Consider the following 23,373-nt stretch of genomic DNA (forward strand, 5'->3'; position numbering starts at 1 on the left):
AACATATGACCTCTCCAGCCTTGGAAAAAACTTGTTCACGTGGTTGCAGGAATTTTTTTTTATCACATTCAAGTGCGTATATACAGCACGTCACTCCTGCCAAGAAATCAAATGATCGTCAATCCTCGGAGCGCATCTGTTAAATATTTCTCAACCTGTACAGGGGCATCTGTATCAAAAAGTTCTCACACCAGAGATTGGGATCTCTTACGTGGAATCTCCATCATAATCTTCACACCTGTCAAATTTCTCTCTCCACACACACACACACCTTTATTTAGGTACACCTTGCCAGTACCAGGTTGGACCCCCTTTTGTCTTCAGAACTGCCTAAATTGTTCTTGACTTTCAACAAGGTGTTGGAAACACAGACTTTGGTCAGCAACAATACTCAGGTAGGCTGTCATGTTTAAACAATACTCAATAGGTATTGGTATGCCAAGAAAATATCCCCCACACACCATTATACCACCACCAGCCTGAACCGTTGATACAAGGCAGGATGGATCCATGCTTTCATGTTGTTAACGCCAAATTCTAACCCTACCATCTGAATGTCTCAGCTGAAATCGAGACTCATCTTCTATTGTCCAGTTTTGGTGAGCCTGTGTGAATTATAGCCTCAGTTTCCTGTTCTTAGCTGACAGGACAATTAACAGTGGTCACGTGACACTGACATTTTTTAGTGTTTTGAAACATCTGTGCTTTGGGATCTTGCCACAGCTATGAAACGTCAGGATGAAACGCCCCATCCCTACAGAATGGATTTACATGTTTACAAATGGAACAATATAGGCTATCTTTTCATTTAATTTCTCATATCTTGTCAGGATAAACACTAAAGAGAAGATGTACAAAATAATCTACAACAAAATATATAAAAGTGTTTATTTATTTAAGTTACAGGGCAAGTATGCAGAAACCCTGCAGAGCATCAGTAGCAGCAGCATGGAGACGAGCGTCCACGTGATCCACACTGAAACTCCTGAAAAGAGGAGACCAGGTTAGACATCGTGTCCTTTACACCAAAGTTTGACATAATTCATCTTCATAATGAGTCACCCCAGTTCAGTTTCAATAAAAAGTAGATTTAGGTGTTTGTGTAAAACATCTAGCAAAGATTTAACAATGATTTAAATAGTTTAAGTTTCACAGCAACACTACCTAGATGAAGGTTTTGCTGTCCCTCTGAAGTCACCCTCCATTTTCTTTGACCTGAATGGAGTGGAAAACAACAAATTACACATTTACATAATTTATATCAAACATCAGTTTCAGATCAACTTTTTTTAAATACCAGTTGAAGACACAGACACACTGACACACACACACACACACACACACACCTGTGTTTGCAGCTTCCCTACGTGTGCGCTGGACTGGCTTGATGGGTGAAAGGTCCAGGGAGGAGTTCAAAGGGTGTTGGATAGCAAGAGTACTACTATGATTTGCTGGGTAGCGGCACTGAATCGTCAGCCTATAACAGACAAGACTCAACACGATCATCTGATTTAAAGGCAGATCGAGTTCAGTATGTACGTTACTCACCTGTATGGAGGATCTCTGTGTATAAGGGGATCATCCAAAGGGAGAAAATTTTGAGGGTAACTGATCTGGTTTTCATAAACAAGGAAATTTCCCTCAGTCTGAGGAAATATGAAGAAATCAGCTGGGAGGCCAGAAAGCATATTTTCTGTCTGAATGTCAAAAAATTCAAGTGTCTCACAGTTACAGTTGTCCCACAGGAGTCCAGACTGAAGCTGAACAGGGCTCTGGCACTGTCCGTCTCCATGGGAACACAGCTGGGGTCCAATAGCGTGGTTCGATTGGGGTGAGTAGGCGGGATGGTGTGGGTGGTGTCGACTACTGCCACCATCCTGCCTTCTGGCAAACATACTGTCAGAGAAATACTGCGAGTGTCAGGGTTATTATAAACCAAGGACAAAAAAAATGTTATGCTCCAGTTTGAGCTTGTGTCTTACCTAGTAGTTCTCCAACAGGGAAGGTGCATTTACAGACAAGACTGTCCTCCACTTTCAGAGACTCTGCATCCACAACAGACACTTCCACTCCAGAGACAAGACCCTGCAATGTCAGCTCCTGCAGGGGAAAAGAAGTTGGCAGACGGGAGAAATCAAGCATTACGACAGCAGCGACGTGATGGAGTGACGTGTGATGAGCATTAAATTAGTCTGTAAACAAGCACAAACACTGAAGATCTTCTCATAAGCATTGATGGTAAGTGGATTGTCAGTGGATTGTCTTATCAAAGTATCCATCAACATCCATTAAGATAGTTTAAGAAACAGAGTCTGAGGAGTGTTTCTAATGCTTAATTTACTTTGAAAGCAAATTTACCTAATTGCACTCACAGATGGGATCCTTGTATCAGAATCCGTACGATGAAGATTAGGCATTAGGTGAGTAAATGGAAAACCAAATTAAGTATCTGCTAACAGTATTATTGTTACACTGACAAATCAATGAACAATGATGTTACGTCACATCGGGTGAAAATCTTTGATTGAATGAATCATTGATCACCATATAGTTCATTCCGGGGCTGTAGGAGGGGATCTCCACAGTCAAGTAATCCTCCTCCGCCTCCACTATGAACCCACCCATCATCACCAGGTCCCAGTCCAGCCTGTGAGCTCCGAGGAAGAGCTCCCACTGCAGCTCGGCCTGGGTCCCGTGGTGCAGCAGCACCAGCAGGCTGCTCTGTGTGCACTTCACCTCCAGCTTGGGGGACACTGGAGCTGCACCGGGACAGATAGGGAATCATCAGGGGCAGATGTTAATAAGGGTGATATTCAGATTTTAAGAGAAGAGTTTAGCATGTGGTTGAGTTTGCATTGATTTTTAATCAATTTAATTTTCTATTAATGTTTAGTATTGATTTTGCGTCACACAGCGGCACGTTGTAACAACAAATATGTTGGTCACACACCATTTTCTACAAGAATACTGTTAATTACAACTAACCTAAAACTAAAACTAACTCACCTGAAGCGGCTACATGGTGTGAGTGTGGGGACGTCTGCTTCCCCCTCCCTCTCAGATTCAGCTCTAGCTAGCCCCATAGGTACCGCTAGCAAGACTGTTGAGCAAATTATTGTAACTTCCTCAAATTGTTTAACTGTAAATGTGTGGGGCGGTTATAAAAGTTTAACTGGAGTCAGGAAATAAGGACTGGTCTAAGGCAAGTTCAAGGCCGGTTTTATTTTATCTTTTGTCTGATACATGTTTTGAGATAAAGAAACTGCAAGATGCTTACAGAGTTTCAGTAGTAGAGCAACAAATACGTGAAGTAATTTATGATTTAGTTAATTTATGATAAATATAGTAAAATAAAAATCAAACTCTGTACCATATTGAATTGCATAGCTTATTCTTTTGCATCGTGTCCTATCTCATTCAGTCTAATCTATATAATTGCAATGCGGTGAATAATATGGAACATTGGTAGTTGTTTCATACGTATCTTTAATGTGTCAGATCGTTGACAAAGCATCAAGATGCATATCACATCGGCCTCGGTGACAGAGATGCACATCCCTAATATATATTATTTATTCACATACACATGGGCATTTTAAAATGTTAAATCTTGGAAATTTATGATTTTCAAATGAAATTAATCCAAAAAAATACATTGCATTGGAAAATGGTCTGTAGTAATATGAACAATACAAGTTGTTCTAATTGTGGGCATAAAACATGCAAGCCGTCAGTATATTCATTTAAACGTCACCAAATGCTCCTAATCAATGCGACAAGAAACTTGAATTGCTAAATGAATCACTCACGTGCGTATTCAACGATATGCTTTACGGTGGCTTTATGGTAAAAGACCTCTCCTTTGGGTGAGATGTTAAGAGTAAAGGTGAACGAGAGGCTGTAGGTCTCATAGCCACCACCTATATGCTGGGATTAGACGGCAGGTCATTTCAGATTTGAAGTTGTACACATAATAAAACTGCTCAGTCAGTCTCACCTCTGGGATTATTTTTGGGTGTGTCAATGGGAAAAGAAGCTGGTAGGAGTGGCTCCCGTTGGAGTGGGAGAGCCTGAGCACACGGAGATCTGTGTCGCTCTGTCTTATGTGGGTCTGGGTCCAGGTTAAAAGGTCCCCACCGCCATCGACTGTCACCTTCTGGACGGAAACATCAGGTGCAAAGAGGCCTAAAGTGACAGAAAACAGTCCCTCAGATGGGACTGTGTCTGTGGAGGGAGAGAGAGAGATCCATGGCCGTATATTCAACACACTGGAAACCTAAAGGCTCCAGTTCAACATCCTTTTGTGTGTAACTTTAAAAAGTATTCTGTGAAATGGTGGATATATCCAACATAGAAATGACCCTTTTGTCCTAACCAAGCTCCAATGTTTATTTTCTGTTTTCACGACTTAACATAACATAAGAAAGCCTTACTGTTGGAGAAGACTGGAATTTGTGGAACGAGAGGCGTCTTCAGGAGCCTGAAGGTGCGATGCTGCGTGAGAGGCCAGCGCTCATCCTCCCACTGTGTCATGAAGAACAGATCGACGGACATGGACTGGCTGTACCGGCCCCTCACAACACCACTCTGGAAGAATCACAGCAGACTTACAGAGAGGGGACCCCCCCCCATCAGTCACACAGAAAATGTACAGTAACTTTTGAAGCTGTACAACTGATTTCTATTTCTTTCTTTCTGTATTTTAAATTAAATTATCAACAAGTAGACTGGTTGCAACAAATGTACTTCATTCACACATGCTATTCATTTATAAACAAGTTCCTGTCTGGGTCCAAGATGCATAAAAATAAATACAGACAAAAACAAAACAGTTACACTCTCAGCATATCTGAAAGAGCCGCTATGTCTGTGCACACCACCACAGATAAATGTCCTGGCTGTGTTTTTAAAATCTGGTGTAAATTCATGTAGCAGTGCTTAAGATGAAACACTGTTTACTTGTCACATAATTTCACGGGTTAATGCCGTAATGTTGATATAAAGGCTGAAGTCTGGAGAGGTAAATTTATCCAATACCATTTAATCCAAAACACAAAAATAATCAATCTTTTTGAATCATTTTGTTATCCCTCATATTTACCCCAATGGGTGGGAACCATCGTCCTGTAGTGCATCTTCTTTGTATACCTTAATGTGTCCACCATGCGCTCCTAAAGGAATCCTGACCTCCACTATCCCCTCCTGCAGGCCGATTTTGAATCCCCTCTCTTTATTTTCAGACTCACTCAGAGCCTGGCCGTTCACTCCCATCCTCATGCCTCGGCCCCTGAACTGACCGTGGACTAACGGAGACAGAATATAAGGGACAGCCCACAGCAGGTCAGACGCATGTGCTGTAGCCTCATCTAGGGAAAGAGAAAGGGGAAATAAGAGAGACATTGTTATCTGGCATTTCACAGTTGCAAAATAATGTAATACTGATAAACCGTACTAACTCAGAGCACAGGCAACAGTGATGTCAACCTCCAGGACGTTGCTCTGGAGTTGGTACAGAATGGTTGCTCTGACAATCTCTAAATCCACTCCCCTCTCCTGGGAAAATCAGAAACACACCCACACACAGCATCCACTAAATAACTGAATGATGCAGGCCTAATCCCCAGTGAGCTATATCGTCTCTGTGTACCTTGATGAAGTATGAGAGAAGGGAGGCGTAGGGACAGCGGAGGGTGAGGTGTGAGCCACGCAGTGAGACGTGGTAGCCCAGAGCAGCAGCCTCCATCAGGGACAAGACCCTCGCTTCCTCTGGGTGGTGGTCATCTCTGTGAAACATCACGGCCATGTCTGCCTCATCGGCTCCCTGCTCAATGACAAAGAGGTGTCTAATCAACCTATCTGACATGAATATGTATAATTTATGAACCCATACAGAAAAACATCAGTAAAAATCATATTACCGTAAAACTTCAATTAAAAGCCTAGTCCCAATCCGATGCCTGTCACTGGCCTGGTGTGACTACACGTTTTGACAAATCAATGCAGGTCTCAATTACAGTGCCTGGTCTGTTTTTTATAAAAGTTCTCTGGATGTTTAAAACCTCTTGAAGGCCACCATGTTACCTGCTTGAGCGCTAAGCTGCTTAGATCACTCATTCAAATATAAATGTTTAAACTTTTGTCAATATGACGTGCAACACATCGTTAAATCGGTTAGATTCTCCATAATTCAATCGTTGATTCAATTCAATTTTATGTAAAGAATGAGCACCAAAGTATTATTCATTCAGATTTACCGGCATGGTAAGGGAATTAAAGGCCTGTCCCAAATATAGGCAGGGTGAGTTCAGTGATTTAAGCAAATAAATATTATATTAATTAAAGTTTTACGGTATTAGAAGTATTTATAAGTATAAGTATTATTTATGGTTAGAAGTAACTCTTGTAACTCAGGAATCAGGAATTCTGTATTATAATTATGACAATAAATGCAAAGTCTTACGAACCTCCTTTTCATTTTTGGATGTAACAGGCAGGACAGGCTGCTGGAGGGACACCTAGAGAGGAAAAGACAGGGCTTGATTTACCTTCACAAAATTGCCCAATTCTTCTTCCAGCACATTTTGGAAAGGTGTACCTTCAAATTAAGGCAAAAATTGTGCTCCATGCTTTATTGTTTTCGGCTTCATCAGGATGGTGTTTGAGATAGTTTCCAGTTTCCTTACAAACAGTCCACCATTCAGTCAGGTGACTTATAGATCACCATAAATACAAGTTACTTGTATTTAATATAAATTACCACCATTTAAAAAATAGTTTTCACAAACTACACTATTTAGGAAACTCTGAATATACAAACATTTCTAAATATTGTTTATCAAACACACACAAATCTGCATGTTAATCCATCAATGGGTAGAAAGGCTGAATCTGAATTTTTCCACATCATAACTACTCTTAATCTTGACACAACCATACATTACATAAATTTCCATTCAGATCGAGAGCAAATTTAATCCAGCGGACTCAACAAAATGGCTTCCAGTCAAGTTCTACCCCCTTGGGCTTTAATGGACTGAACCTGGCACTGGTCTGAACTTCACTGTGTGTGAGTCTTTGCAAGTAGAACAAAATGAAAAGTTAACTAAGAAGTAACTATGTAGGTAAGTAACTCACCTCCATGTAGTTTTCCTCACAGATGATCTCTCTGGTGCTCCACCTCCCGTGCAGTGAGCAGTGGAGCTTGAAGGGGTACGCCGCCACCTTCCCATCCGCCTGCAGGTTCACAAACCAAAGACGCAGGTGATAGTCTGTGCCTCCCTGCAGGGGAGGGATACAGAAGCTGTTAGCTTTGCAATTTTACATTATAATCAAAGCATTAAAATATGGAAAACAAATCTACCTCGCTGTGAACATGACAGGCCAAGAAAGAGGCACGAAACACCAGATCTCCGACATCATTGATTAGGACAGTGTAACCACAGAGTGTGGCCTCCTGATCAGACAAGAGGTGGAATCCATACTGGTCTGGTGGTTTACAGCAAAAACTCCTTAACAAATACGTCTTCGATACCTTTTCCGTCTACTAAGAACATTTTCTGGTACACATGATGATAAAAAAGAGATACCTTCAAAGTCAAAACGGATCCTCAGGCCAAGGAAGCTGGACTTGACAGAAAGCCAAAAGTGACGCTCAAGGCACTTGATCTGAAACGTTCCTGAAAACATTAAGAATGGTGTCAAATCACAACCAATTACGAAACAAAAGTGTTGTGTTAAGGATTCACTAAATGTGAAAATGCATTAAACTGAGCAAACCCTGGGCTTTTGTCATTACACTGAAAAATGACTGCAGTGGGGCCTACATTTTATTTTACAGTAAATACACGTTTGGCAAAATTGTATTGAGATTATATGAAGATTTTTTCTAAAATGAATTAATATTCTGTTGTTGTATCGGTAAATCCACTGGTTTGAGGACAATTGCTTTGAACATAAATGTGATTACTTTGAGTGACTTTGCATAACTTTGCATTTGCCATCTTTGATATTACCAAACAGTAATATTGTATTATTTTCAGCCATATAACCATATTCTATACATGCACTGTATGGTTGCTTTGTCTGTTCTTATTAAATAATGTAAGATTAATAAAATAACAGTTGGCATTTCTGTATCTCGCACTGCACCATGTCAAACTGTTAACTGCACTGTATTTTCCCCTGTGAGAGGATATGTAATGTTCCAGCAATATAAAACTCATGACATGAGAAGGTGATATATTACATATTGAAAGAAAAACGTTTTATTAGCATTGCTGAAGTAATATCCACTGGAGCCACCAGAGTCCCCTGCTCCTCGCTCATTCCCGAGTAAAGTTATGAAACAGGTTTTCAAGCTTTATGAGGCCACTCATTGTCGGTAAACCGGTCTTACCTGTCGGCACTGGACTTGTAACACTGAAAGGTGACCCGAGGACCAACACTATAACGTTACTGAAACAAACACACATCAGTAAGTCTTTACATGAGGCTTAAATCACGCTGTTGCCTTTCACTTTTAAACTCACCCACACAGAATATGGACAAATATGTTCATTTCGGAAAAGCAAATGGAGACTCAGTTTATGACTCCCGATTTGAAAGCTGTCAGTCTGTTTGCATTCGGGAAATGTCGCCATTTTGACTCACTCACCTGTTAATTAAGACGCTAATTAGCAAAAAACTTCCGTTCATCTTTATAGATAAAAGAGGCTGTATAGCAATGATAGTTTATAATTATCCTCAAAGTAAATCAGCAAAAGGTCAGACGTTATTTCGTGAGGCATTTATGTACCTGTTGGTTTTCTGGCTCTGAAGGAAAATGCGATCCTACAGCGACACCCAGCGGACAGAGCGCGTTTGTCACTGATGTAAAGTGAACATTACACTCCACAGCAGGCAGAGGTGCAATTAACCAAGTACAATTTGATGTAGGCTACTTGAGCATTTTCATTTTATACTTACTACTTCTACTTTAGTACATTTAGCACTACATTCTTACTTTGTGGATTTAGATCATTAATAAAAATATTAACAACATATAAAATACGATATATTGTTAGAGATGAAGCTACCTAGGCGTATAGAGTAATGTAATTAAAATGAGCTCCACCTTTACTAGCTGCAACATTAAAATGTGCACCTTAATTAGTCAGATGGTAATAGAAATATTTGACTCACCAGCTTGAAATACAGAATAAAATATTGAACTTAATGACAGCATTAAGAATCCTATAGTTATCTAACCGTAGGTGAGGATGTTTAATTAACTCTGACACAGTGGAGGTGTGATCTATGTGATCATCACACCGTCTCCTTTGTCCAGGGAAGCACAGCTGGACACCTGCGGTCACGACATCCCCACTGCTCGGAAAATGTTACTTAAAGTCAAGTCGTTTCGTGATTAAAGGCTAAGTAATCAGACTTATCATCGAGAGTCCTGTGGTGGAAAAAAGGTCAGCGGTTCTCAAACTGAGGACACATGACTGGAGGACAAAATGTGGAGCAGAAATAAAGTTTAATGAATCTGATTAATGTGGGGATGATACATTTTGGACAGGGAGGAAATTAAGAACAGGTAATGCCAGTCAAGCACGCAGGTCAGTCACAGTAAGATGAAGCCTTGATGGTCTTTAGTTCACTTTCATGTAGTGAGCAGGGTACAAGCATGTCCAGTTCTTGACCTTATTATTTAAAAATTACATCCAACTTGACTCATTTTGTAACTAATTTCCCGCTGGGTGATTGATCAAACCTATAATAATAGGAGTGGCAGGGATTTTTTACTGATTCCTAAGGGGGGGCATGGTCACAAAAATCTGAGAACCGCTGAATAGGTGGAACGCCTGAAAAGAAATCTGCCTTCCTATCCTATTAAAAGAGTTCTCTGCAGATTTAGCATTGTGCTCCTATAGTATTGTCTGAATCATGATGGACAGTAAAATAAAAGGATCAAAACTGATACATCCTCTTTTTTAATGTCAAAACCTGGCACTTACATTTCCCACAAAGCAACTCGACCGGCGTCAGTAACGTTTTTAGATTGGATTGTGTTTTGCTAGTAGCGGCTGATGTAGCCTCAAGCTGCTAGCTTTAAGCAGAGATGAGGAGATGAACTCCACACTCACAGATTTTTGTCATTTTCAAACTTGCGCTCTACAGACCCAGCTGATACTGACTCAATTGACATCATCTGAGGCAGTACATCAGACATTGGGCATCAACATCTGGAATTACAAAAGGCTTCATACAACACAATGTGCAGACCTGTAAACAGTTTTTGATGGGTAGAATCTCATCCCATGAAGTTCAATGGTCTCGCAACCGCTCACGTTGATTTTGTGACCTCTTGTGTGGTCCTGAACCTCAGGTTGACAACCACTGAACTAAGTTAACTGGGCAGTTTGGATGAGCCTGCAACCTTCCCACTCTTTTGACATTGTGTTTTGAAATGGTCAAACTATAAATTATTGATTGATGAAAGGTGATAAAAACCTTCAACTCTTGACCAAACACTTCAATTATGTCCTCATTTATGCCCAGACTGCAAACAAAATACATCGAGTGGTTTGTTTGCCATCTGACATTTAGATTTTCTCCGTGCTTATTTTCCACTGACTCAAAGTGACGGCATAAAGGGTGGTGGACCGGTTAGCAGTGTCCAGGCTGCCTCATTAACATTTGAGTCACTTTGTGTCATTAACAACTCTGCGTAGCATGATGGCCTCATGTTGAGTTCAGGACACCTACGAAGCTGGTGTGGCAAACCATGACCAAAGTAAAATCATAAGTTTGCATTAACTTTGATTTTACTGTTTAGCATCTAATGTTTCACATTTAAAGTTACGAGTACTAATCAACCCAGAAGTCAGATTCTGGAGGTTTTGTTGGACGTGTTACAGGAGCAGTTTTGTCCATGCCGTCACAGCGAGGATGACCTTATCTTGTCCAGTTACACCTGTGTTCATGACCTCCACCACACACCTCCTCGCTCCCTCACCGCCAATCACATCACTTTGTTGGCTTGAGGATGAGGAGGGTTTGAAGATGAAGAGGCCTATTTATCAGCTCAACACACTCAAACAGTGATCACATTCAGCTCCTCCACCGTCATACTTTCTGATAGGTTTGTTATATTTTGGACCTTTGCAGCATTGCACATCATCGGACAATCAGGGAACTGAAGAGTTGGATTCTTCTGTTTTTAGATTGGGGTGGAAATGCTTCGCTCTCATGTGCAGGTACTTCTTGTGGCTTTGTTTTCCTCCGTGCTGCTGGTGCAGGTCAGCGGAGCTCCACGCAGAGACATGCTGACAGAAACTCTGAGAGCAGACCTTGAAAACGACAAGGTGAGAGACACATATATTTAATGTTGCAAAGATTTAAATGGCTAAAATGAAGGAAGTGCCTGTCAGGAGTTGAGACAGGTGTTTAACAGTTGGCATCTTTCAAAGGGAACAACTTTAAATTTGGAAGTGATTTGTCCGAAGTGCTTTTTTTAGTTGCCATTCCTTTTCTGTCCTCCTTTAGGATCTCACTCACTTGCTCTTGCTGAAGTTTGTGTCTGAACTTATGGCAGCGAGAGGAGACGAGATGCTCCCCGAGCTAGACGAGAGGGAGGTGGGAGTCGGAGAGGAGGTGATGCGTCGACATCTTCCCCTCTCCCAAAGAGAGCGCAAGGCAGGCTGCCGTAACTTCTTCTGGAAGACGTTCACCTCGTGTTAACACGTCAAGAACTGTTCAAGCTGGAGGGTTTTTTGTTTTAGGATACATTTATCCACTTTGTTGTAACTGGATAATTTACTGCAAGATGCCAAATATTCATTGCCGATTGTAAACAGTAATAAGGTTGTATGTTTTGAGGTTGGCAGGGATGTACAGTGCGTAAAATAAAATGTCCTGATTTAAAAGGGTTTTGTTTGTCAAGCGATATCCTGATTCTCTTTCTCTCCAGTGATTTGGTACTGCACAACTTTGGAGACTTACAAGAACAAGAACTGTCAAAACTGAAGCAGCAGGGCCTACGTGATCCTACGTTTCCCATAATGCAACTCACTTGCATATTTTGTCAGACCGCTCCTGCCTGGTGAACCTCTCTCAAACGCTACAGCCCACACTATGACCCAGGCATTTGGCTCAGACTTCGTAGCCTCCAAGCCCATGCCAGAATAACCCTGATGACATCACTATGACATCATCAGGTTGTTTTTTTCCCCCCCAGATTTAGGAGGCGACAGAAGACATTCGGACCAAAGAAGATTCTCTGTGACTAGAAAAGTGAACTTCAGTGGTGTGCCCTGTTAAGTTTTGAACATGCGATGTTTGTATAAAAAGTGACCAACACACCAATTAACTTGTTGGCATTTTAATAATCAATTATGTTATTACAAACTGTATTAGGAGAAAATCCACCCATGTGTTCACGTTTTTCCTGTTTATTTGATACAAAATGGCATCCTTCCTCTCAGCGTGTATTCAGCTTTGATGTACAAGCTCTAATTCAGAGCATTTCAAACTGAACACACAGAAAGGAGGCTAAATGGATGACGGTGTAACAGAAACAAAAATCACGTGATTCAAGGAGTTTGACACACGAGCTGGCATGGGTTAGGATTTAAAATGACACATCGGAGGATGAATGAAATGATAACCTTAATGATACAAAGCAGATTAATACAGTATACACATGATGAGATAAATTAACAAGAGATGAAAAATTAAAATGAATGAACCGCTTTAGCATGATCAAGTTGTGTCACACACACACACATACACCAAAAGCAAAATTCACAAAGTTTCAAAAAAAACAAAATAAAAAGGAACATTATGAAACTGAATGACATCCTTGAGGTAAGTCTTTCAGATTTCTAGCCCTTTAAGTTACACAAATACAAAATCAGGACGGAGAGACAGAGGTTAAACACAATCATAACAAAAATACTGTAGCTCCGAAATCTCAGAGAATGACAGCTCGGCCCACGTGAGTCCAAGGATGAACAAAAATCTAAACCGCAATCAATCTCTGGGCTAATAATTCATTACATTCAATTCCATTTTTATGTCACTGAATGTAACGAATTAACAGCATGTAGAAGTATTTGTCAAGTAGAGAAGCTACCCAATAAACTTTTAAATATTAAATCATTTTAGTTTCACACTTTTCCCGATATTACATTCTTCACACGAGGCTGAAGCTTCACACAGAAGGATGTTTTTAAGCCACGTAAGTGACCAACACCCTGTTTTCCTTAGAAGAAAGCATTTGACTTCATTGCACCATTATATTCAATATAACAGTCAAGCATCAAACAACAATAAATGTTAAACAAACCAAAGCAAGTTTGTGTTTTTCATAGTTCACAAATGTTATTCCGGATGATAAAAAAAAAAAAGGCAAAAATCCTGTTATGAGCTTCTAACTAAACAACATGACACTGTAATGTTTGAGTGTATGAACGAGAGGTGTGTTCTAGCAAATAGTGTAACTAGCATTTAATAAAATCTAAAGAAAACCAAAACGTCTGGGTTATAAAGTTAACTACACATTCCTTTCGTCTACATTTCCCGTGCTATGAGGCTACGTCTCAACATGGCTACATGCGCTCCAAAACAGCTGGGAACAGTTTCATTGTCAAACAAAACCAGCCTGTTATGTACACTCACAGTTGTTGCATTACGTGCTTTTAATGTGCTCGTTTTGAGGCAGTTCTGCACTTTGAAGTTTAGTGTTTTACAAATGTACAGGTCCCGTTGTTTAGACAAGCCGCCTTCCTAATTATCATTTATGCAGCTTCTCTGCTAAAAAATCCCTCATTTTCAGATCTAAATCTATAATATCCTTCCGTACGTTCATTGTCTTCGACAGTGATAATAATGTGCAAGGTAATAGCTGAGCAGTACCGATAAATGGTAAGTGGAGCCCAAGCTGCCTGCAGGTCAGGCCACTGTCACGCCAATACTGAACTAAATGTAAAATGAGGACCTGTGTGTAACAAAGGCGAAAGAAAATGTAGTAGGACCTCTGAATGAAAGGAAACTAGTGAGGCAGTTGCTCCACCAGAACTCCACTGCAGCTGGATACCAACAGAGGGAACTGTAGCAAAGTTTATGCCAACCAAGAAAGAAAGTAGTAGCTCAGGGGTCTGAACAAAGCAGGGGCATTTCCTGTCAATAATGTGTGATATGTTGACTGTCCGTGGAGTCGTGAGAGAGTGCTGAGAAGGTGCAGCAGACAAGAGGCTCATTAGCAGTCGGTGGAGATTTTGGCTGAGAGGTCCTGGATGCGGCGTGCGCTGCAGCTCTTACACAAGATGTGGCCATCCAGTGGGTAACAGCCTCGACCCTCCCCTTCAGAGGACAGCAGGAGACCACATTCCTGATGAGCACAGACACTTCAGTGAGTTCAACTTAACACTTTCGCATAGACCCATAAATATATGTAGAAATTTAACAAACACTGCACATTTTGGGCACTCGTACTATACAGAATATGGTAATTTGTGATCCTACATTTTCCAGACAGGGTTAAGATTTCTGCAGATGTTTTTCTTAAAATTAGTCTTTTTAACTTTCATGCAATAATCAGACCAAAAATGAATGTGCGAATACTCAAAGCTCTTGTGTTTCCTCTCAAACCTAACAAAGAGTCTTAAATTAACAGGTCCTTGTTTCTGGTATTTTGTATTATACAGTCCTGTCCTCACCTCACAGACATAACAGTTGACGTGGAAGCTGCGGTCCAGAGCTACAATCCTGACTGTCTCCTCCTGGCCCTGTTCAGGCATGATGGGCTCCCCACAAACTGAACAGCGAGGTGCATACTTCCTGTCAAGGAGGACAAGCATCCAAATTTACAGTTAGTGGACATGTCTGTCACTTGTCTTTATACCGTAGAACAAGAGAAAAACGGGAATAACATCATGTAACATTGTTAGGCGTGGTGTTTGAACGTCTTTATACCTATGAAAGTCATCTATGCAGTGTATCTGAGAGGTTGCGTCCACGGTGAAGGGCACCCCGTCCAGGCAGCAGTTACAAACCACACATGTGAAACAGCGAGGATGGTAGGCCCGTCCCATGGCCCGCAGGATGCGGTCCAGGATGGGCTTAGAGCACTTTGAACAGCGCTCTAATGTACTCTGACAAGAAAAGTAGAAACAGGAGTGTGGGTCAGAGTAGGAACAACAAACCGGCAAATACAAAAAGGGGATAAGAGGTTGAAGCAGACACACATGTGAACAAACACTTTGTCATAACATCATACACACAACCAGCCAAAAATGGGATAAACTAGATCTTTGTTGTACTCTTGTTTCCTAACTTACAATGTAACAACTCTCACAGTAACTCTTCTTGTCGAGGGCGTAGAAGGGTTGGCCTCGGAGACGGGCGTGGCAGGTGATGCAGGTGAAACACTCCACGTGGAACACCTGCTCCATGGCGATGCAGCCGCTGCCGTCACCGACCACGTTGTCACCGCACCGGGCACAGCGACCTGAAAGTGGGAGGTTGACACAGAAAGTCCAGATGTTGTAAATCTTGAGTTTGTTTTACTTTAAATGAAAGAAAGCAGGTTTGGCGGTTTCGTAAGTCTTTAATGTAACAAGAGGCGACTGTACCAAAATAGTCCTCCGAAGGGGGGTGGTTCATGTCATACACCAACTTCTTGGTGAGTCGATCCAACTCTTCCTCAGGCCTGGCTGTTACCAACCCCTGCAGGAAGAAAAGAGGATACATGAATCACATGTACCTGGAAAGACCAGAAATCATCCCTGGGGTGACGAGTGCCCTCGGGTGGACAAACTATGCAACAATAACGCTAATAACATGATTAAAGGATCCTTATAAGTCTCTCCGTGTCTTTTTTAAGTCATTTATCAGCCATTATAAACACTGATACCAGTTTATCTGCAATTAGTTCCTATAGTCAGGCTCTTGGATGTTATTTAGGGGCTGGGTACTGAACCTTTATTTTTGGGGATCAACCAAAAATGTGTTTCTAGCACTGAGAATCAAAAAAATGTCAAATACCAAAGTTCACATCCAAAGTTACTTACTCTTATCAGATTTATTTCAACATTTTGCCATTTTCTGACAATATTTTTTTTATGTTTTTGATAGGCTGCTTGTGTTTTATACATATAATAGTTTAAATGTTTAGCTTCTTCTTTCAAATGAAAACATGATTTCGTAACAAAGCATGTTTATATCTTTCAAAGTATTATTTGGTGCAGGTACCAAAACAAAGCTATCACACTAGCCTTAATATCCAGAAATGTGATGATTCCCAGCTATTATTAGAGCATATTTGTGTGTATTTTTATTAAGTAAAATAACTGCTCACATGGCATTTCAATCTTGCCAAATTGAGTGCGTAAGATAAAGTCAACATTTTCACAATATACCAGTTGTATTTGCAGCTCACATTTACTTTTAAGATAGAGAAATGTGTCCCCACCTTACTGGGCTGATAAGCAGGACTCTGTGCAGCCCCCGACCCTGTTTGATTATTTTCCATCCCTTTCCTGAGCAGTTGAACCTGGTTAACTCTTCCTCCAGATCCTGAGCTGCTCCCCTTGTACACTGCCTCAGAGTGCATCTCCTGAGCTTGTGAACTGGGGTGTTGAGGGTACCAGCCCTGCGGACTTTGCTGAGTCTGGGGAGGGGGGCGTGACACGTGCTGACGAGGAGGGGGTGGGGTGTAGGCCTGTTCAGCCTGTCTCCCGGTCTGAGAGTAGGTGACGGGCTGTGCCGTTTTGACCTGGACGCTGAACCTCGGCCCAGTAGGAGTTGAGGCGGTGGTGTAGGAGGCTGGGACGGGCTGGGGGTAGGGCTTAGGGGTCAAAGAGGAGGAGTAGTAGTCCTGCTGGTGGGAAGTGGAGTACTGAGGTGACTGGTGTTCGCTGGGGTAAGGGGGCGCTGGGTGGTATTGACTCTGGGGATGAGGGGGGTAGCCCATTGATGGCCGTCCCTGAGAAGGGGCTGCGCTCTGGTGTGCAGGCTTGTAGTGATCCCCTGAGAGGTATTTGTTGTAAGGCACATTGTCGTACAGCTGTGGGGAGCACAGTGATGAAAACATAAGGCAAATGTTACGGTCAACTATGAGCACACGCACTTACTCAAGAAGATGTTTCCATTTAGTGTCAATAAAGTGTTTTGTCCTACTTGTGCGCTGGTGTCCTGGGGGTGGCTGTCCAGATCAGCGAGCATACTCGTGAGGGAGTCAATATCAGCATCGATTTTGGAGTGATAGCCCGCTGACTTTTCAGGACCACGGTGCTAACAACAGAACAGCATAAGAAACATGCAAGCACATAAGGACTGTATTTATTACCGTGTTCGGAAGGTGACATCTCACAGATTAATAGAGACGGCGCTCCAAATGAAGATGTTTTTAATAATCAGCAAAGCAATAAAAAAAATTTCACCCACCATCAGCTCGTAGCTGTCCATGTGAGGGCTCCAGTTGCGATCCTCTTTGGGACCGTGCGGAGGGGAGTAATAGTGATCGCTAGACGAATGATGAATGGGCCCACCTTCAGGTTAGAGAACAGACACAAAAATATACATTTTCCAGACAATCTTGAATCTTTCACTTTGACACGGACTAAATTAGAGTTTTCTTTCAAAGGACTTTCCTTCATAAGATCTACGTTTTGAGGGCTTGGAGATTAGGGGAAAATCCTGACACTTAAATGTAAATAAACACACAACAACAACACAGTTCCAATAGGAGACTGAAGTGAAGGTCTAGCTGTGGTGGTGTAGATATAAAAAGACAGTATGTTGAGACTTGAGAGTGTTATTGTGTACGACTTTTTGTTGTATGATCAAGTAAATAGATGTCAGGCAGTAATTAGGAGCCTTGAATGTAAAGTAATGTAGACTAAATCCTACTAAAAGCTGCACACACGTCGTTTCAGAGGTGTGGAAAGTATAGTGCAGAAGTCACCAGTTTTACATGTAGAAAATCATCATTTAAACATATCTTCTAATACTGACCCACAAAATTGAATAAGTAAATTAAGCCAAGCCTTCGATGTATTTATTTGAATCGGATTAGTTTAAGTACGTCCAAAGATACTTCGTCTTTCACATTTCCACTGACTAGAGGTCTTCTTACCTGTGGGTCCAGTAGCCATGTACCTGTTGGCCATCCCCCCTCCGCCTCCGCCGCCGTCTCCTCCTCCTCCTCCTCCGTTCTGGTCATAGGGGCCATATTTTGGGCGGAAGTCGGACATCCCCTTCTTGTTTGGTGCTCGATAGATTGCAGAGCCGGCAGAGTGGGACATCTGGGGGACGGCTCGCTCTGGGCTATCCAGAGTCCTCGGTGGAAGCCAGGTGGGACCGGACATGGTAGGCTTCTGAATTCAAAGAGTGAAAGGAAAATGTTTTGGCCATGTTGTTCTATTAATAACATTTATATTATAATATGGCTGCAGCATAGATTTCTACACAACGGCTGAATGCAAATCAGTGTCACACAATACTTGAACTGTCAGTTCAGTCAGTACGCATGATTATGTCTTCAGCTTTTATCCATAACTTGCATGAGCACAGCTGTGGCAGTCGTGTGTATCTGTTATAGGAAACCAGTGGAAACTACGGGGATGCTTCAGGCTGTGTTTCCTACGGCAAAGGGGACACACACATTGAACAATAGGCCTCTAGTTGAGTAGCAGGAAGAGAGCAGCCACTCTGAAAGGCTCGGGGATTTCCAGCAGGCTCACACATTGCCCTGAAACATGTGCGAGTTGAGTGTTCGTGTACTTCGAGACAAATGCTCATGCAAAAGTCTTCCAGCACAGAAACATCCTCGTACACAGATCCACAAACAGGTGCAAGTCCGTGGTTACCCCTTGCCTGTTACACGCCACAATGGTAATTGTCTTGGGGTGTTTACACACTGGTATCACTGATTTCCAAATGAAGCGGAGACAAAAACAGGAGAGGAAATATTGTGTAATGATATGTGTCTGTATACACGTGAACACCTGGCTCATAACAATATATTATGTATCCTCTGCGGAATAAATAACAACGCTACAGTAAACAGCTGAGCCGACAAAGCGCTGACTCGCACCTGACAGTTTTCATGAAGAGAAGGAACAACCTAATGTGAACTATTTCCACATTGAGATATCTTTCTATCTATCTATCCATCCACACACACACACACGCTGGTCATATAATTAGAATATCATCAGAAAGTTGATTTATTTCAGTAATTTCATTCAAAAAGTGAAACTTGTATAATGTATACATTCATTCTACACAGACTGATAATTTTGATGATTATAACTGATAACTAATGAAAACCCCAAAATCAGGATCTCAGAAAATTTGAATATTGTGAAAAGGTTCAATATTGCAGAAAACACCTGCAAAGGCCTTTAAATGGTCTCTCAGTCTAGTTCTGTAGGCTACACAATCATGGGGAAGACTGCTGACTTGACAGCTGTCCAAAAGACAACCATTGACACCTTGCACAAGGAGGGCAAGACACAAAAGGTCATTGCTAAAGAGGCTGGCTGTTCACAGAGCTCTGTGTCCAAGCACACTAATAGAGAGGCCAAGGGAAGGAAAAGATGTGGTAGAAAAAAGTGTACAAGCAATAGTGATAACCGCACCCTGGAGAGGATTGTGAAACAAAACCCATTCAAAAATGTGGGGGAGATTCACAAAGAGTGGACTGCAGCTGGAGTCAGTGCTTCAAGAACCACCACACACAGACGTATGCAAGACATGGGTTTCAGCTGTCGCATTCCTTGTGTCAAGCCACTCTTGAACAAGACACAGCGTCAGAAGCGTCTCGCCTGGGCTAAAGACAAAAAGGACTGGACTGCTGCTGAGTGGTCCAAAGTTATGTTCTCTGATGAAAGTAAATTTTGCATTTCCTTTGGAAATCAAGGTCCCAGAGTCTGGAGGAAGAGAGGAGAGGCACAGAATCCACGTTGCTTGAAGTCCAGTGTAAAGTTTCCACAGTCAGTGATGGTTTGGGGTGCCATGTCATCTGCTGGTGTTGGTCCACTGTGTTTTCTGAGGTCCAAGGTCAACACAGCCGTCTACTAGGAAGTTTTAGAGCACTTCATGCTTCCTGCTGCTGACCAACTTTATGGAGATGCAGATTTCATTTTCCAACAGGACTTGGCACCTGCACACAGTGCCAAAGCTACCAGTACCTGGTTTAAGGACCATGGTATCCCTGTTCTTAATTGGCCAGCAAACTCACCTGACCTTAACCTTATAGAAAATCTATGGGGTATTGTGAAGAGGAACATGTGATATGCCAGAACCAACAATGCAGAAGAGCTGAAGGCCACTATCAGAGCAACCTGGGCTCTCATAACACCTGAGCAGTGCCACAGACTGATCGCCTCCATGCCATTGCTGCAGTAATTCAGGCAAAAGGAGCCCCAACTAACTACTGAGTGCTGTACATGCTCATACTTTTCATGTTCATACATTTCAGTTGGCCAATATTTCTAAAAATCCTTTTTTTGTATTGGTCTTAAGTGATATTCTAATTTTCTGAGATACTGAATTTAGGACTTTCATTAGTTGTCAGTTTTAATGATCACAATTAAATGAAATAAACATTTGAAATATATCAGTCTGTGTGTAATGAATGAATATAATATCCAAGTTTCACTTTTTGAATGGAATTACTGAAAGAAATCAACTTTTTGATGATATTCTAATTATATGACCAGCACCTGTGTGTGTGCGCGTGCGTGTATATATCCATCTATATCTTAGACAAGGATCCTTAAAGATGACAAGTAAAGGTGTAGGTTTCATGAGGAGGACTGCAACTAACAATTATTTTCATTATTAATTAATCTGTTGATTATTTTCGCAATTAATCAATTAGTTGTCTGGTCCAGACAATGTCAGAAAATGGTGAAAAATGTTGATCAGCGTTTCCCAAAGTCCAAGATGACAATCTCAAGTGTCTTGTTTTGTCCACAACCCCAAAATACTCAGTTTAGTCTCACCGAGGAGGAAAGAAACTAGGAAATATTCACATTAGAAAAGCTGGAATAAGAGAATTTGGACATTTTGATTAATTGTTATCAAAATAGTTGGGGATTAATATAACAGTTCGATTAATCGTTGCAACTCTATATCATGAGTTAGCGATGATTAGAAGCCACATATCTGCCACAAAACACAGCCATCAGCTGTGCTTTGTTCAAAATACTATTTATAAGAATAACCTGAAATAAAATTCAACTGCATTATGTCACGTTATCTTAGAGAACTGCACATAACAAATGTTAGGGATGACCTTTGAAGACTGCGGAAGAATTTTAAAATCCTCAAATATCAACATCGGTATCTGTCTTAATATAAAACACAGAATTAATATATTTTTGGCAATGAATTTATCATTGCAACCATTTTATTGGATTAAACGAACAAATAAGGGGCGTTACAACTCTAAAAACACCAATAACTACACACATTTTACACACCCTGTATATATTTATAAACTGAATACTGCTGGGGATTAGATTAAGTAAAGTGAGCAAATGATTACATGGTGAATCATCAATTCTCAGATTTCATGCACACAGGAGTCAAGCTAAAGCATGTACTTGAACGCCTTTTTGGAAAGCCACTGTGTGATCGACACAATGCCTAAAAAAGGATTGCAAACAGGAGGACAAGCCAAAAGCAAACAGCCCACTCACATTGATTGTATGTGGGTCGTGTGGCCCTGATAAGTCCTTGTTGGTAAGAGGATTATAATGATGGATGAGATGAGGTGATGCAGACACACAGAAATACAACGCCTGCAACGCAGCATTTAAGCCTTTGACTTTTATATTTCTATTCATGGGGCTGCTGTAGCTACCATTATTCATGGGGTTGACAGACATTACACAGTTACCACGTGGAGGAAAGAGTGACCACCACCTCCACGATCCGGGTGAGCTACAGGGCCAGGAAAGTAATCTGATCACAGTTTTTTTATCAGTTTTAAAGACAGTTGTTTTGTTTTGTAGCTCGTCCAGTTGTCAATCAATTAGCTCGGCTGGACCTTCTTGCTGAATGCAAAAGAAGGCGTAGCAGCTCGTGAAATGTCAAAGTTGCTGACAAGAGTCAAGCAAGCTGGGATAAACAAAGACAACATCCGGTGTTTTAAAATTCCAAAATAAAATGTAATAAAAGCGTTTCAGCAACACAGAAAACTGATTAAAAACAAACCTGAGATAACTGTAGCAAATTAACGATGAATTCAGGTCAACCCCATGTAACGTTACTCCCTGTTCTTGCCTTTGGATAGCAACCACAGTATTTTCACGCTTTTATTTTGAAGGCCAGAGGTTCTGTTAGCTTAACATGTTTGACACAATAAAGCTTAATGGATCGATATGTGCTAATTAGATAGAAAATAACATTAAGACAACAGGACGTTAGTCAACATGGGTTAGGAAATACGATTAAAAACACTATACCTGTAAACAGTGTCTCTAATCAACATTAGCAACCTATTATTAGCATGTCCTACCTTTTACAGTGACTCTCCTGTTCCCTTAAGTCTCATCTACAAATCAAGAACAAGAAAATTGTTAAAACAAAGCAGAGACGGCACATTACAGACACATTAAGTTAGCGACATGTTGCTGTTTTTAGTTCCTCATAGCAACATTAACACGACTGAAAGAGGAACCAAGTGCTGTTCGTCCAAATCTGTCCTTTGTGCGTCACATACGTGTAAAACCAAAACATAACACTTAAGTAATAAACTAACCCATAATGGATGATAATTAGCAACATTTAACTTTAATAACAGGCTTGCTGACTTACTTGATAGCCTGTTTTGAACTCGAGCAGAGCCCGTGCCTTGCCTCCAGGCTAACTTCTACACAGCCGAGGAGGAAACAATGAAATAATAACCGACACCAAACGTTACCGCCCGAAACGAGCCGCACAAACACCATCTAACGTTACGCCTCCATTTACACGTTAAAGGGTCAGTGAAAGTTATCCCGGGATAACTTTCTTCTAGCTTTAGCGTCGTTAACCTACTTTGTGACCGATCCAGAGGCCTTTAGCAGCAGCAGCTCTTCACTTCAATCACGACGTCTGACGTAGCTACTGCTGTCTGTGCGTGCGTGCCTGTGTGCGCGCACAGAGGTGGGGTGGGGGAGAAATACAAATCTTAAAAAATGTTAAATAACAAATTAAAATGTTTTGAGAAAGGTTTATTTACACAATAAGAAAACATGAAATGAAATGTAAATATAGAAGAAACAAATGTGCATTGTCCAAAAAAAAGTAACTTCAGCTAATGATCTAAGCTAATGAACAAGGATCCTAAAAGAAGGAAAAGCAGTAGTGTTCATGAGTTAGTGATGATGAATC

At 41.2% G+C, this 23,373-nt stretch overlaps 3 protein-coding genes across 7 annotated transcripts; 1 reads left to right on the forward strand and 2 right to left on the reverse strand.

Annotated features, from left to right (window-relative positions):
* Window positions 1–871: 871 nt before the first annotated feature.
* LOC119911528 lies at window positions 872–8,796 on the reverse strand. 4 transcript variants are annotated; one of them, XM_038730430.1, is made up of 19 exons: window positions 8,654–8,796; window positions 8,396–8,454; window positions 7,587–7,676; window positions 7,361–7,485; window positions 7,135–7,278; window positions 6,465–6,515; window positions 5,648–5,821; window positions 5,457–5,553; window positions 5,149–5,366; window positions 4,434–4,587; window positions 3,998–4,185; window positions 3,810–3,927; window positions 2,545–2,759; window positions 1,983–2,100; window positions 1,727–1,896; window positions 1,549–1,646; window positions 1,347–1,477; window positions 1,165–1,215; window positions 872–985 (listed from the first exon to the last, which is right to left on the reverse strand). In XM_038730430.1, the coding sequence occupies exons 1-19, from the start codon at window positions 8,692–8,694 to the stop codon at window positions 888–890; spliced, it is 2,340 nt and encodes a 779-aa protein (XP_038586358.1). In that variant the 5' UTR covers window positions 8,695–8,796; the 3' UTR covers window positions 872–887. The 4 variants fall into 4 exon arrangements, with proteins under 4 accessions (XP_038586358.1, XP_038586356.1, XP_038586357.1 ...); XM_038730428.1 differs by having other exon boundaries at window positions 3,998–4,224; window positions 8,654–8,795; XM_038730429.1 differs by lacking the exon at window positions 8,654–8,796 and adding an exon at window positions 8,529–8,624 and having other exon boundaries at window positions 3,998–4,224.
* Window positions 8,797–11,207: 2,411 nt separating this feature from the next.
* On the forward strand, window positions 11,208–11,732 carry sst5 (somatostatin 5). Its single transcript, XM_038730432.1, has 2 exons — window positions 11,208–11,348; window positions 11,530–11,732. The coding sequence occupies exons 1-2, from the start codon at window positions 11,220–11,222 to the stop codon at window positions 11,722–11,724; spliced, it is 324 nt and encodes a 107-aa protein (XP_038586360.1). The 5' UTR covers window positions 11,208–11,219; the 3' UTR covers window positions 11,725–11,732.
* Window positions 11,733–12,348: 616 nt separating this feature from the next.
* trip6 (thyroid hormone receptor interactor 6) lies at window positions 12,349–23,129 on the reverse strand. Of its 2 annotated transcripts, none has more exons than XM_038730434.1 (11): window positions 23,038–23,129; window positions 22,517–22,552; window positions 18,122–18,362; window positions 17,431–17,534; window positions 17,164–17,277; window positions 16,457–17,050; window positions 15,618–15,711; window positions 15,324–15,493; window positions 14,959–15,137; window positions 14,703–14,823; window positions 12,349–14,374 (listed from the first exon to the last, which is right to left on the reverse strand). In XM_038730434.1, exons 3-11 carry the CDS (start codon window positions 18,351–18,353, stop codon window positions 14,243–14,245), a joined length of 1,740 nt encoding a protein of 579 aa, XP_038586362.1. In that variant the 5' UTR covers window positions 18,354–18,362; window positions 22,517–22,552; window positions 23,038–23,129; the 3' UTR covers window positions 12,349–14,242. The 2 variants fall into 2 exon arrangements, with proteins under 2 accessions (XP_038586362.1, XP_038586361.1); XM_038730433.1 differs by lacking the exon at window positions 23,038–23,129 and adding an exon at window positions 22,816–23,031.
* Between the last annotated feature and the right edge of the window lie 244 nt (window positions 23,130–23,373).

This window comes from Micropterus salmoides, unplaced genomic scaffold (assembly GCF_014851395.1).
Source record: "Micropterus salmoides isolate LMB-PRFRI ecotype aquatic unplaced genomic scaffold, ASM1485139v1 Ms_hic_scaffold_2, whole genome shotgun sequence".
In the NCBI taxonomy this organism is placed as follows: Eukaryota; Metazoa; Chordata; class Actinopteri; order Centrarchiformes; family Centrarchidae; genus Micropterus; species Micropterus salmoides.

Coding starts and splice junctions, on each gene's coding strand:
- LOC119911528 (XM_038730428.1), bottom strand. CDS start 8,694: ATGAACGGAAGTTTTTTGCTAATTAGCGTCTTAATTAACAG. Junction 5,554..5,647: donor TTCTCTCATACTTCATCAAG/GTACACAGAGAC, acceptor TGATTTTCCCAG/GAGAGGGGAGTGGATTTAGA. Junction 3,928..3,997: donor ACCCAAAAATAATCCCAGAG/GTGAGACTGACT, acceptor GTCTAATCCCAG/CATATAGGTGGTGGCTATGA.
- sst5 (XM_038730432.1), top strand. CDS start 11,220: ATGCTTCGCTCTCATGTGCAGGTACTTCTTGTGGCTTTGTTTTCCTCC. Junction 11,349..11,529: donor CAGACCTTGAAAACGACAAG/GTGAGAGACACA, acceptor GTCCTCCTTTAG/GATCTCACTCACTTGCTCTT.
- trip6 (XM_038730434.1), bottom strand. CDS start 18,353: ATGTCCGGTCCCACCTGGCTTCCACCGAGGACTCTGGATAGCCCAGAG. Junction 17,051..17,163: donor CCCAGGACACCAGCGCACAA/GTAGGACAAAAC, acceptor TGCTCCCCACAG/CTGTACGACAATGTGCCTTA. Junction 15,138..15,323: donor ACTGTGAGAGTTGTTACATT/GTAAGTTAGGAA, acceptor TTTTCTTGTCAG/AGTACATTAGAGCGCTGTTC.